General features: G+C 40.5%; 1 protein-coding gene across 1 annotated transcript in view; it reads right to left on the minus strand.

Moving 5' to 3' along the window:
- Positions 1 to 9,488, minus strand: part of LOC121443166 (proteasome subunit alpha type-8) — a 48,882-nt gene extending 39,394 nt beyond the window's left edge. Inside the window, exons 1-2 of the mRNA XM_041644843.1 lie at positions 9,387 to 9,488; positions 506 to 632 (exon numbers count right to left, since the gene is read on the minus strand). Coding sequence (XP_041500777.1) covers positions 506 to 632; positions 9,387 to 9,488 — 229 coding nt within the window. The remainder of the gene's footprint in view (positions 1 to 505; positions 633 to 9,386) is intronic.
- Between the last annotated feature and the right edge of the window lie 5,967 nt (positions 9,489 to 15,455).

Here is a 15,455-nt window from a genome sequence, read left to right on the forward strand (position 1 = left end):
TGGCATCATTAGGAGGGGGTGGCCTTATTGGAGTAGATGTGGCCTTGTTCTTCGAGGAAGTGTATCACTGTGGGGGTGGGCTTTGAAGTCCCCTTTGCTCAAGCTACACCCCGTGAGGCACAGGTTGCTCTTCCTGAGGATTAAGTTGCAGTAGAACTCTCAGCTCCTTCTCCAGCACCATGTCGTCCTGCATGCCACCAATGTCCTGCACTGATGACAACAAACTAAACCTTTGAAACTGTAAGCTAGTCTCAATTTTCTTTACAAGAGTTGTTTGGTCATGGTGTCTCTTCACAGCAATAGAAACCCTAAGACCACGAGAAACCACAGTTTATAGAACTGAGGCCTTTTAAATATAGGTGACACTTTGTTTTAAACAGAAATAGGTCTGACTACAAATATTGTTATATTGTGTAGTTACAGTAAAACAGTGGCAATAGGAAAACCATGCTATCCCACTACAACATTATATATATCATACATACCACTGAAAGTCTGTACATACCTGCAAAAGCCATGCAGACATGGTCATCGAGGGCACATATTTTTCTCACAGTTCTTTCATCTTGAAGTTTGGCCACTGATTTTTTTTCTACCCCAAGCACAACTATATTAGTTCCTCGAATTCCAACCTGAAAAGCCAATTTTAAAAAGTAAATTTAAAGTAAAAATGGACCAATTATTCTAACATGTCAAACAGGTTTCTCTTTAAAACAATAAAATAGCCGGGTGATGGTGGCGCACGCCTTTAATCCCAGCACTTGGGAGGCAGAGGCAGGCGGATCTCTGTGAGTTCGAGACCAGCCTGGTCTACAGAGCTAGTTCCAGGACAGGCTCCAAAGCCACAGAGAAACCCTGTCTCGAAAAACCAAAAAAAAAAAAAAAACAATAAAATAAAGAAGGAGCTGTGTAGGAAATGAGATGCACAGGTACCGGCTGAGAAGATTCCTAGTCCCCAGCCACAAGACAAAGAAGACCAATAGAAGAAAATACAAAGAAAATAAAATCAGTGGTAAATCTATGCAAGAGTCTTAATCTTCCACAAAACACACAAAAATGACACCTAAATGTTGCAGTGCAAAAGAGTTCCACATTAACCCAGAATGGAGTATAACCAAGGTTTATTTTTTAGAGGGTAAACTCACAGAAAGAGTAGTGCTGGAACCAAATCCAGCAGTCAATGTGCACATGTAAACTTTTACATCTGCATTTATAGTACATAAAACAATGCCCAAAGTGGGCCAGTATCTTAAAGGCTATTGGCTGAAGGAGTTCCCACACTACCTCCCTGTTATGCCTATACTGGCAGTTTGTCAGTCACTTTCTTCTGTGCCCTGCAAAATGTCTGGCAGACTTCTATGAAGTAGGAATCCTGAAGGACCATCCTGTTTTTTGGAAAGTTCAATAGTCACTTTTCTGTGGGTCCTGGATGTCCAGTTTATACAGTATATCATCTCCATATCATATCCCCCTTTAAATGAAAAACAAACATTTACAAACAATAATTTTGGGAATTTGGGTGTAGTTTTTGAGATTACTTCCTGCTGATTATTGTACGAAGTATCTTAGGGTTCATGGAGAACTTTGGGGGAATCTTGTTTCATCAAACCACATTAGCCTGGAAGGGATCCACAGGTTCTCATCTTTAGTGGAAACAAAAGCAGAACCTCTTTTCCAAAACAACATATACTTAGACCCAAATTTTGAAGACAACATACTTTATATATATATATAGGTTTAGCTTAGCAGATACCAGAATCAAATATTTCTCTGTAGTTAAAAAATTCAAAAAAAACACAGTAAGATACATAATCCAGACTCTCTGTGTATATTTCTTCTTTATATGGCTTATTTTTCTTTATGTCTTTAATCTACGACTATCTGTACTTTTATATTACTTTTACTGTCTCTTTAAAGACTTTTATTTTTTTAACCTATTTCTTTTGATAACTGTCTATATTATTTTTCTTCTCTCTCCCAAGCCTACATACATTTAGTCTTTGAATCTGTCTTATTGTGTATCTATAATCATTTTCTGATCAGGAGTGTCTTTTTTTTTTCTAAATGCTAAGCATCATGGTTAGGACTAAGGCTGCTTTGACTTTTGGCCCTGCTCAGTCCAACATTGTGTGGTGTAGGACAATTCTATATTCTGTCAATTATGTTTTAAATAAACTCTGATTGGTCAGTAGCCAGGCAGGAAGTACAGGTGGGACAACCAGAGAGGAAGTAGAGGTGGGGCAATGAGAACAGGAGTATTCTGGGAAGAAGGAAGCTCTTTCCACAGTCCTGTCCAGACACTGAAAAAGCAGGATGTGACCTACCCCGCTGAAAAAGGTACTGAGCCATGTGGCTAACATATACTAGAATGGTGGGTTAATATAAGTTATATGAGTTAACAAGAAGCCTGAGCTAATAGGCCAATCAGTTTTATAACTTATGTAGACCTTCTGTGTGATTCTTTGGGACCTGGTGGGAAGAGAGAAACCAGGCAGGACAAAAACTCCGACAACAATTGTGGAGGAAGGTACATTCACCACCAGTTCTGCGAGACATGCTCACATTACCAGCTCCAGGGATGCAACAGGTCTATGTCACCATTAAGCAATTTCTAAAATGCTGCTCGCTGACCCCATTTAAGTACAGGACCTCCTGAAAGAGTCAGAGTTTGTTTTTCCAACATGAATCAGGAAGCTGGATCTTAAAGAAGGCATAAAATTTTTTGCAGTCAACATTGAGTCAGGAAGACTTCTCTTAAAGGAGCTATGTCTCTGCTTGCTGCCAGCAAACAGAGTCTATCTGAAGAAATGTAGCTATTAAGAACCTGTGCTTAACTCTGTTCTTTTGTGTCTAGAATTCCTTCCCAAGCTCTCTCAGTTTTTATGTGGATGTAGTTGCCCCCACGCTGGAGCCATCCCTAATCAGAGACTGTGTGTTAATTTCCCAGCTCCCCAGACCTGAATAATCACACAGAAAGTATATTAATTACAACATTGTTTGGCCAATGACTCTAGCATATTCCTAGCTACCTCTTTCCTCTATCAATCTGTGTGTTGTCACGAGGCCGTAGCTTACTAGCAAGGTTCCTAAAGTTCCGTATGTCTTTCTCCTTTGGCAATTTGTTGGTGGAGACTGCTTGTTCGTTTCCCAAATGCTCAGACCCAAATAATCACATAGAAACTATATTAATTACAACACAGCTTGGCCAATAGCTTAGGGTTTCTTATTGGCTAGCTCTTATATATCATAAAATGATCCATTTCTATTCATCTTTATCGCTATGAGGTTGTGATCTACCAGGTAAGGTTCTGTCATCCTTCTCCTTCGGCAGCTACATGGCATCTTTTTGACTCTGCCTACTCTCTATAACTGTTTTAATTTCCTGACCAGCTTTACTCTGCTAAGCCATTGGCTTAAACAGTTTTATTCATCAACCAATAAAAGCAACACATATACAGAAAAATTTCCGACATCACCTAAATATACAACTTTAGGAGAATGAAAGAAGAAGCAAATCAGTATTAGCAGAACTAATATTGATGAAAGCTTCTATCAATATTGATAGAAGGTTGGGTCTGGGAGAGGACCCTTTGAGTAAGAAACTTGCTATATGAGAATGAAGACAGTATTCACACAAAGGTCAGGCATGCCTGCAAGTATTTGTAGTTCCTGGGGACAGAGAAAGGGGGATGCCAATAACGAGCCACCTTGCCAGCCAGTCTAGTTGACATGGGAGGTGTCTGGTTCAGTAGAGGCCCTCTTTCAAGTCAAGGTGGAAAGTGGTAGAATTAAGATACCTGCTATTCTCCTTGACCTCCATATATGCACGTACAGGTACACCTACCTGCACACTCATGTATACACACCACACAAGACAACACAGACACAATGAGGGCAAGAATTCTTTTAAAAATTGTTTTCTTATTTGTAGGTTTAAAATATAATTACATCAAGGTAAGGGGTTGAGGGAGCAGTTCAGTGGTATAGCACTTGTCCAACAACTAAAGGCCCTGGATTCAAACCTCAACATTAGAACTAAGTTCAGCAGATAAAATACCACAAAATCTTTCCCATACAGCTCAAATTAAGAGGCCCAAGAGTTAGGGGCTTGCTGTGCCCCAATACATACATTGAAATGCAAATTCCATGTATTAGAACACAGGGCCTTTGATATTCTAAAGGTGGAACATTAATAGGCTGAGTTAGTATCTGTAATTGTTAATATCATCATCTTGATATTAAAATCACATAGGAGATACAACTATAGGCATTCTTGGGAGGGATTATCTAGATTAAATTAAGTGAGGTAGGAAGGCCCTCAACATAAATGTGGGTGGTACTGTTCTAATGGGCTGGGTTCCTGGACCAAACAAATAGAAGAAGATAGGCTGAAGATTTTTTCTTTTTTCTTTCTTTGTTTTTCTTTTCTTTTTTTTGCTTGTTCCTTGAGACAGGGTTTCTCTGTGTTACAGACTGCCCTGGAACTCACTCTGTAGACCAGGCTGGCCTCGAACTCACTGAAATCTGCTTGCCTCTGCCTCCTAAATGCTGGGATCAAAGGTGTGCATCACCGCTGCCTGACCTGATTGTTTTTTAATTTTTGATTTACATAACTTTATTTAGTTTAATGTGTGGGGACAAGCTCATACAATGCATACATGTGGAGATCAGAGGACAACTTTCAGGACTGAGTTCTCTCCCACCACTCTGTGCTTCCTAGGGGTTAAACTCAGAGTATGAGGGTTGGCAGCAAGAACCTTTACCTACAGTGTCACCCCACAGACCTGTTTTCTGCCTCCTGATTGTGGATGCAGTGTGCTCAGCTTCCTCAAGCTCCTGCCAATGTGACTTACAATACATACAATACAATAATACATCTGGACTGCAGCTTTTCCTCTCTATCCACTCCTCCCAGTTTTTACCCATCAACCACTTCCCCTCTCTCCCCTGAGATCCACTGCTTTTCTGCTTCCCTTCAGAAAAGAGCAGGCCTCCCAGGGATATCAGCCAAATAAGGCATAACAAGATTCAATAAGACTAGGCACAAACCCTCATAGCAACCTACTGGGACTAGGCAACCCAATAGGACGAAAAGGATCCCAAGAGCAGGCAAGAGTCACAGACACCCCCACTTCCACTATTAGGAGTCCTACAAAAACCACAAGCTAAACAGCTGAAAATAAATATACAGAGGATGCATGAAGGCTCCATTATTGTCCCTTCAGTCTCTGTGAAGGCCTATAAGCCCTGCTTAGTTGATTATGTGGGCTATGTTCATCTGGTGTCCTCAACCCTTTGGTTTCTACAATCCTTTCTTCCCTTCTTCCTCAGTGTTCCCCAAGTGCCACCTTATGTTTGGGTGTGGGTCTCTGCATATGCTCCCATAAAGCTTTTTTTAAAATTTCTGTGAAGAATGTTGGAATTTTGATAACACTATTTCCATTATATTAATTCTTCCAATTTACAAGCTTAAGAGTTTTCTCCAGCTTTAAGTGTCTTTTTTGTTTCTTCTGTTTCAAAGATTTTATTGTAGAGGTCTTTTTTCATGGTTTATTCTAAAGGATTTCATTTATTATTGATCTGAGAAAGGGTTTCACTACACAGTCCTAGTTGGTCTTGAACTCTGTATGAAGACCAGCCTAGTCTCAAACTCAAGAAAATCTGCCTGCCTCTTCTGCCTAACTACGTATGATACACTTCCATCCCTTTGTAAAGCCTACCTGCTCTGCCTCTTCCTTCTAAGTAGGTATGATACACTCCTGTCCCCTTTAAAAGCCCACCTGTGTCCGCCTCTTCCTCCTAAGCATATATGATACACTCCCATCCCTTTTTTAAAGCAACTGTGCATGGCATTGTTTCCCAATTTTTTTAAAAGAATGATTTTATTTGAGCATATGATAAAACATTTTTTTCTCAGCAATTAAAGGGGAAATGTAATATTTACCATTTATTATGCTACAGAAAAGCAGTATTTAGAAAATTAATAAGTACCTTTATCTAAATGAATCTTAGAACCTTGGAAGAAACTCAAAATCAATAGAGTGAAATAATTAAATTGGGCATGGTGGCACACACCTTTAATCCTATCACCAGGAAGACAGAGACAGGCAGATCTCTGTGAGTTCAAGGCCAACCTAATCTACTGAGTGAGTTTCAGGGCAGCCAGGATTACACATTCTTTTTTTTTTTTTTTATCTTCTTTGAGATAGGGTTTCTCTATAGCTTTGGAGCTTGTCCTGGAACTAGCTCTTGTAGACCAGGCTGGCCTTGAACTCACAGAGATCCACTTGCTTCTCCCTCCCCAGTGCTGAGATTAAGGGTGTGCACCACCATCACCCAGCTCCAACTGGGCATTCATGTCATCCAGTTCTTCATCTCCCAACACCTCTCTCTCTCTTCCATCTCCCCACCATGTGGCCTCTCACCACAGGGGTGCCTAACCACCTAGCACCAGGGCTCTTGGCTGGGTCACAGGAGCTACCTGTACTGCCTGCCCCAACCACAAGGGATAGTATGTGCCTGGCCTAGAAGAACTTGGTAGTACTTGGTATAATGGTACCTGATTGCATGGTGCCCATGAAGAGCCAGATTCTTGGTTGATTGTGGCTCCTGCAGACCCAAAAGTCTGGGGAGGACACCATCTGTAACCATCACCATTCAGACCCGTGTGGAGCCAGTAACTCCTGGATGATCGTGGCCCCTGTAGACCTATTTATTTTAGATTTAACATTTCAATATAGACGCTTGTAGCGTAGCTATAAACTCTCAAAATCACTCACTGTTTCTCCTACATCATGTATGGTATGCTGCTTCTAAGAATTTACTTTCCTTTTTGGTTTCTTCTATGACACAATTGTCATTGAGTAGTATGTTGTTCAAACTCTACAAGTCTGTATATACTGAAGTTTCTATTATTATTTATTCTTTTTCCCATGTGGTCAGATAGCATTCAAAATTGATCATAATTTCCTAGCATTCTTAGGACTTGCTTTGCCTTCTGTTACACAATCTATTTTAGAGAAATTTCCACAGGCTGATGAGACTATGCGGTCTACAGTGTTCAGATGGAATAGTATATGGATGTCTGTGAAGTCTCTGTCATCTATGGTGTCATTTAACTAGAACTCAGACAGTGCTCTTAGCCACTGAGCCATCTCTCCAGCCCCAGTATGAAGATTCTTAAAGACAATAAGGGCTGAGAATGTTGCTCAATACTAAAGCACACATGTAACATGCATGGCCCTGGGTTTGACTTCCAACACAAGAAATAAAAGACACAAATCAACATTAAAGAAAAGTAAATACAGGCAGTAGTGTGCACACACTTTTATATCCAGCATTCGGAAGGCAGAGGCAGGCAGTTTTCTGAGTTCGAGGCCAGCCTGATCTACAAAGCAAGTTTCAGGACAGCCAGGCTACACAGAGAAATCTTGTCTAGAAAAACCAAATGTGTGTGTGTGAATGTGCTTCCTTCTTCCCTGTACAGTGTTAGAAATGTTTTCAGTGAAACCAAGAATTTACCCCTTAATTAAAGAAGTAGATGACAACCAAGGAAAACTTTGAAGGCTAAGACTACAGTGATGTGATCTGATAAGGGGAAATATAGCCCCAGTAAGAATTCGGGGTCAAGGAAAGGATAAGACAAAAAAAAAAAAGAGAATAAATCTTAACTTTTTCATGACAACACTGTGATTCATATGTTCTCTTAAAATTGCGATACTTTTTCAAAATGTCATCCAAACGTATTTTGCCTTTATAGAAAAGGAACCCTAACTAAAAAGAAAGGAGCCCTCTGGCTCCATGTCATGCCATTAGGTGATTATCAAGCAGGAAGCAGAGCCTGTGCTCTTTAATTATGGCCCATATAATTTTTATATTACTAAGTAATATCATGTCTACATAGTGGTCAAGACTGATCAGTCTAGCTTACTTGTAGCCCCTCGTATCTACTGTTTACAGACACGATATTTAACAGCCTAGTTTAATAAACAAACGCAGCTTTATCCTGTGAAAAAGGTCATAGCACCTGCAATGAAACATAACAATTCCATAAAAAGATGCAATTATAATTTCAGAATCCTGAGGTAAGAGTCTCATCTTCCACTGTATCTTTAAAAATGCCCACTCTAGGTATTTTTATATCCTTACCCTTTACAGCTCATTACAAAGGAACTATCAATCAGTTCTATAGCATCCTTAAAACATTTTAAATGGGCCAGTGTGGTTTCTTATCACACCCCCGTCTTCTCCCGTTACTCCCTTTACTTTAGGCTCTAAAACTCAGGCATTATTTTCTAACCATATGTTACTCACCATGCTGGGGACTATATAACTTTTTGTTTTTATCAAAATGGTACCCTTTGGGTTTCAACTGTATCAGGCTTTCCTTAAACTCTAACAGAGCTTAACCAGCAGGCCCATTTAAACAGAAAAATACTTTTAAAAATTATCTTCTTTGTAATTATTTTTGTCACTTTACATTTGCTAGATTACCAATAAAAGTGAATTAACTTCTTTCCATTATCAAGTTGGTTTAGATATGAAAGAAAGCAGAGAATTGTGGACTGAGAAATGTTCTGTGTGTTCACTGTGTCAATTTCCAAAACACACAGTGAAAATACTCCTGAAATTTCAGAAGTTTTCTTTCGTTCTTTTTTTAAACTCATATCTTGCATTCATAGACTAGGACTCGAGAGTCTGGGTTGACAGATCTGTGGTCGCCGAGGCGCCTCTGTCCTTTAACATTTTCATAAATTATGATGATCATTGAACTGTTAAAATTTGGCAGCAGTATTACAGTTGCTTTGAGTATTTAAAATGTTTGAGGTAATGTAGATCCATAAGTCTAAAACGGGGTACACACTCATGAGATTTCTGGTAATGAACACACACACACATACACACACACTGAGACAATTTAATGGCGCCATCTTGATTAGAGTTTCTAACTGTTCCTCTCACTAATGGAGCGTTAGTAGTCGATTTGTCTTGGGATGGGAGTCGGTGACAGACCTGGACAGCCAGGCTTTAATTTTTATCATTATCAAACAATGGCTTCCAACATGAAAGAACTATTACCTCTACCATGGGTCAGTGGGTCTCTGAGGAAGTGGGCCATGAGCACTGAGGCAGAATGTTCTAGGTGTCTTTACCAGCTGCTACACACATGCGCAGTAGTGCCTGGAGCTGTCGTTAGACAAAGGGCTGACCTGTCTACCAGTGTCTGTGTAACCCGGACCGCTGGCCTGAAGCTGTGTCTGCTCCAGGAAAGGAAGTGGTCCTCACACCCAGCTGTCCGGGGCTCTGGGGGCCCCCTGGCTGGTGCAGCGGGAGGCTGGGGAGCAGCGGTGGCCTGGGGAGCAGCGGGAGCCCGGGGAGCAGCTTACCGCGGTGGAGCCTTTCTTCACAGCTTCCTGAGCATACTCCACTTGGAAAAGGTGTCCGTCTGGAGAGAAGACGGTGATTGCCCTGTCATACCGAGAAGCCATCACGATGGACTTCGAAGATTCTACCACACCTCAAAAGCCGCCTAGGATGAGGCTGGAGCCCACGCGCCACCACGTGCTAACTCTGCTAACTCCCGGAAGTGGATGCACAGGAACTTGCTCAAGCTCCCAACGGCCTCCAGGAAGTCCGGAGTTCCAGCCTTTGGCCCCGCCCCCAGGTCTGGACACCTTGGCTGCCTCCCAAGTCCTACTTGCAGAGGAAACCTGGCCTGAAGGATAGGGAAGATGGACTTAACACGTGTGCTCTTCAAAGGATCTGTGAGTTCGAGGCCAACCTGGTCTACAGAGTGAGTTCCAGGACAGTCAGCGCTACACGGAAAAACCTTGTCCCAAATAAAACAAAACAAAATAAGACAAAACAACAACAAAAAGGTAGATGTTTGGTTTGGTGGTAGACTTTGAATCTAGCATATTGCACGGGCCACACACAGGAAGTGCCCCCAAGACACAACTCTAGCTTTTTCAAATTTTGAGAAAATCTTACTAAGTTGCCCAGGGTGGCAAAGAAATAGTGATTTTCCAAATGTTGTTGCTTCTTCCTCCTCTGCCAACTCTGTAAACAAAATGGAGTTTATGAGCAAATAAGACATCGACTCTAGAAAATACTCCACCAAATAATACTACAGGCAAGAACTAAGATAATACTGTTTAATTAAAGAAAAAATTTAAGAGTTCAAAGATGGGCTGGAGAGATGGCTCAGTGGTTAAGAGCAATGGCTGCTCTTCCAAAGGTCCTGAGTTCAATTCCCAGCAACCACATGGTGGCTCACAACCCTCTGTAATGAGATCTGGTGCCCTCTTCAGGCATATGTGCAGGCAGAATACTGTATACATAATAAATCTTTAAAAAAAAGAGTTCAAAGATATGGCTTAAATATGTTTGAAACTGAGCTGTAGAAAATTTATATGTAGCCTGGCAGTGGTGGCGCATGCCTTTAATCCCAGCACTCGGGAGGCAGAGGCAGGCAGATCTCTGGGAGTTCGAGGCCAGCTTGGTCTACAAGAGCTAGTTCCGGGACAGGCACCAAAGCTACAGAGAAACCGTGTCTCGAAAAACCAAAAAAAAAAAAAAAAATTTATATGTAAGCTGGTGCAACATTACTGCCTGTGAAACAAGTCCTTGTCCTTATCAGTAAGATGGGAATCTTAAAAATCTCCAGCAATGTGTTGTGAGATTAAAACTTGTTTATAGGTGTAATAACTTAAAATGGTGCCAGGTGGGCACTAACAAGCAGGTACATTTAGCTATTATTACATCACATGTATTTTTTATTAGATACGATTTTCCATAGGGAAGAATCTTAAAATTGTGAAATCAGCTTTAACTAAAAAGGAAAAAGAAATGTCACAAAGACAAGAAACTCGTTTCTCTAAGGTCAAAATCCTAGATTCCAGTAGGCTTCTAAAAGTAGTTAGTAGTCGTCCCTCCCGCTCCAAGGTTCTCGTCCGTGCTCACCACTCTTAAAAAGTTAGATCTGCTTGGGGTGGGGTGGGGTGGCATTCTTGACCACTTTCTCTATGCACCGATTTTACAGTATCCTGACAAAACAGCATTTGCCAGAAGACATTTGTGAGACATGTTTAATATTCTTGTTAAACATTCACTTTCCTTTTATTAATTTGCTATAATTATAGACTCATGGGAAGTCTCAAAATTGCAGGGAAAGTGAGGGCCTCCTCTCCTTAGTTCAGTCTGATGGATATACTTGCATGCCTACGTTATCAAACCCAGGAAACTGGCATCGGCACCTCAGAGAGCTTTCCTAGATTCCCACAACTCCCTGCACCTCTCTGTGGGGTTTGCCAGGTGTGGGTTATTACACAACCACCATAGTCAAGGTCCCCTGTGCAAATACACCTAACTGGTCCCCCTTCAGCAACCTTTGACATACACTAATCTGTGTTCCACCTCTATAATTTTCTCTGCCAAAAAGTTTATTTAAAAAAACGAGTATAGCCTACCAAGAAGTTAAGAGAACAATACAGGTTCCTTGTATCAACCAGGTGGTTATACCTTTCAGAGTTACAGAATAATAAAAAAGCCAGGGGTTAGCATTACTGTATTTCTGTACATTTGAAGAAAAAATTATTTTAATTATGTGCATTGTGTGAGTGTGTGTATATACATGAATATAGGCTTCTAGAGGCAAAAATAGGATGCCAGACCATTGGATATGGACTTACAAGGCAGTGTGTGGTACCTGATGTGGGCTCTGGGAACTAAATTCAGGTCTTCTATAAGAGCAACAGGTGTTCTTAAACACTGAGCCATCTCTCTGGCCCCGTCTCTAGTTTTGACTTAAAAGCATTTTGTAAACAGTAGAACTTCTTAGAGGACACATTTCAGAAATACATCTTTGGAATTGAATAGAGAAAAGAGCGAAAAGATGTAAGTCAACTTGACAAAAAGGTGTTTGCATGATGAGGGCTAGAGATCAGAAAGATGTGGCAAGGAGGAAGATATTGCCATTTTAAACTCCTCTATGTGTGTGTGTGTGTGTGTGTGTTATTTAAATTTTTGTTCAGCTTTGCTTAGTTTACACTTAGCAAAAGTAACATCATGAAACAGTATAATTCCTAGAGGTTTCTGACATTGTCAATCTTGATGACTTGGGCTAACTCTCCTATTAAGAACCACAGCCAGGAGGTGGTGGCTCACAGCACACCTTTAAACCCAGCACTGGGGAGGCAGGAGGTGGGAGGTGGTGTCAGGCAAACCTCTGTGAGTTCAAAGCCAACCTGGTTTACAAGAGCTAGTTCCAGGACAGACACTAAAGCAACACAGAGAAACCCTATCTCAAACAAACAAAAACCAAACCAAACAAACAAAAAGAATCACTAAAAATACTGAACAAAATACTTTTTAAAAATCCATGTGCTGGGTTGACAGATGGTTCAGTGCTTAAGAGAGCTTGCATAGGACCCAAGTTTAGTCTTCAGCTTCTTTGTCAGGGGCTCACAGCCTCCTGTAACTGCAGCTCCAGGGAATCCAGTGTCTCCAGGCCTCTGCACACACATGCGCAGAATCATGTGAATGTTCATAACTAAAAGTAAAAGAGAAATTTTAAAGTAGATCTGTGTCCGCTCAAGAGAGCTAACAAAGAGCTTTGTGGTGGAGTGATTCTGACATAGACAGGAAAGACAGGCTCAGCTTTCACCCTGGAGGCATTGCCTCTTCTCAAAGCACAGTTAAGAAGCTAAAGTGGGCCGTGGATAGACAAAATTGAAATTCAAAGTCTGGCAAGGTGTTATGGTACACATTTAGGCTTTTGTTGAGTTCCAAAGGTTGTGGTACATAATCAGGGCAAAAGAAAAATGTCCTGTTCTATGTCTTCTGTGGCACAGGGGCTGTTTCCACATGCCTTCCAATAATCCATTACCTCAAAAGTAAAAAATTCAAGTTGATACATGTGCATGTGTGTGTTGTGTGAGTGTGTATGTGTGTGTGCATACGTCATGGCATGCATGTATGTGGTGGTCAAAGGGCAATCTAGAGCACCAGTTCTCAAACCTTCCACCTTGTTTGAGATAAGATCTTCATTCAGTGCTCACTGCTGCATTCATCAGGATAGCTGGCCCACAGCGTCTGTCTCATTTCAGTATAGAAGCGCTGGAATTACAGATTGGGTCACCACATTTAGTTTTTACATGGGCATTGGGGATCCAAACTCGGGTCCTAATGCTTTACCACAGAACCACATCCCGGGCCCCCAAATAAATTGAACAGGAGAAACATGCAGGTAAATTATAATGAAGCCTGTGCCACCAATATACACCATTCATTCCACGAGCATTAACCTTTCTTTCTTTCTTTCTTTCTTTCTTTCTTTCTTTCTTATAGTTGTTTAACTTTGAAATATCCATGGAGATTGGCTCAAGTCTAGAAGGCTTTGCTGCCCCGTTATACATCAGAATCAACTGAAAGACTGGCTTGCCTCCTGCATCTGTGAGGCCAGCTGATACGGAAAAAAAAGAACTCTTCTGTTGGTATAGGAAGAAGAGGAGAGGTCATTAAAATCTAGAATAAAAATTAGAAGCTAGAGAAAAGGTGCTACCACTAAGAGCTCTTGCTACTCTTGCAGTAGTATCAGGCACCTCCCAACTCCCTGTAATTCCATTTCCATTATCTGATGAGCCAAGACTCTCTTCTTCCTCTGTATACACACACACACACACACACACACACACACACACACACACACACAATTAACACATACTAAATAAATCTTAGAAATCTGCTGGGATAAAAACCAAAATGGTACAAGATAAGCTAAAGTTGGTAAAATGTATTGTCATTGGTATTCTTGTTGTTTTTCTTAACTCAAAGAATTTAATTGTAATTAACAGTTTTGTAAAATATCCAAATAAAGTTTTCAAACCTACCAGAGAAAGAGAGACAGAGACAGAGAGACAGAGAGAGGAGAGAGAGAAGAGCATAATTTAAAATGGTAAAATTGTTTTTTAAAATGAAAAAATGTTTATAGAAATATGTTAAGTTTATGAGTATGTAAAAAGCATCTTTCATGAGCCAGTATCTAAAGTGCACCTTAAGGTGTTAAAAATGTTTTAAATGGAAAAGCAAGGACTGCAGCTTTGAAAGCCTGAGAGTGACTAGGTGCCTGTCAGAAGCAAAGAGCAGCTTGGATACTTGTGGTTTGTTTTCATACACAATGTCTATGCTTGATCAAAAATAACCAAAGAAATGGTGCACCCAAAGAGTAAGAAGAACATTTGGCACAGAAACAGACCATGAAACTTAGGACACTTTAATTTAATTGATCTGATATTCATAGATAATAATTTAGTAGATCTGAGTTATGGACCTATCAGAGGCACATCTTTAAAACGTAAGATAATTATAATCAAGCAATCAAAGACAAGATTAAGATGCCCAGGCAATGAAAGGTGTAGATAATGTAATGGAGTGAAACCATTGTGTAATAACCAAAATAATGAGCAAACAGGAAACGATAGCCCTAAATGCTCACACCAGGAAAGGAGGAAGTGGAGTTGGAGTTCAGCAGGTAAAGCATGGTGCTCACACCAGGAAAGGAGGAAGTGGAGTTGGAGTAATGGCTCAGCAGGGAAAGCATGGGCTGCTCTCAGAGGACCGAGTCCAGTAGCCAGCACCTGTCTGGTATTTCATGACTGCCTGGAACTCCATTTCGAGGGTGTCCCATCTCACACTATCTTCTGGCTCTTCTTGGCTCCTGGATGCATAAACATACAGACACGTTAAATAAATAAATAAACAAATAAATAAAATTTTAAAATAGAAGACAAGATTTTAAAAAAATCAATCACTCAAACACTAATGTTGAGACATTTATTTATTTAATGCATTTATTTTATGGTGTTGGAGATGAAATTTATAGCCCTATATATGGTCAGCAAGCGATATGCCACTGAGCTTTAGCTCCATCTCTAAGAAGTTGTATCAAAACAGTATCTGATTGTCTCATACAGTTTGTCGTTTTGATGCAGGTTGATATGATGTTATGACGCTGATAGCACTACTCTTTCCCTGTAGCTCTGGCTGTCTTGGAACTCAATATGTAGAAAAGGTTGGCTTGGAACTTCCAGAGATCCAGTTATCACCACATTCAGCCCTCTCTCCTTTTTTGCTGCTATTTGACATTCAAATTCTGTCATTATGTATTACTAGCTTTCGAATCATAACTTGACTTTTGTAGTTTTCTTTTAATGTGATAGATTTATAACAAAAATGTATATATGCTGCTTCTGTCTTATTTACTATGTGCTTACCTTTACCACTAAAATACTTTCTTTTTAGGGGAGGGGGATTTAAGTCACTTTCTAGCACACTACCAGTTTAGCATCAAGGCTTCCCTTCAGAGCAGGGTGTGCTGGTGTATAACTTCAATGCAAGTGTGTGATGGGTGAACTGGGAGGGAGTGTCTCAATTTCTCCTTCATTGTCTCTCTGTGT

Source organism: Microtus oregoni, unplaced genomic scaffold (genome assembly GCF_018167655.1).
Source record: "Microtus oregoni isolate MIOR12 unplaced genomic scaffold, Mior012 000101F_ref0000407, whole genome shotgun sequence".
NCBI lineage: Eukaryota > Metazoa > Chordata > Mammalia > Rodentia > Cricetidae > Microtus > Microtus oregoni.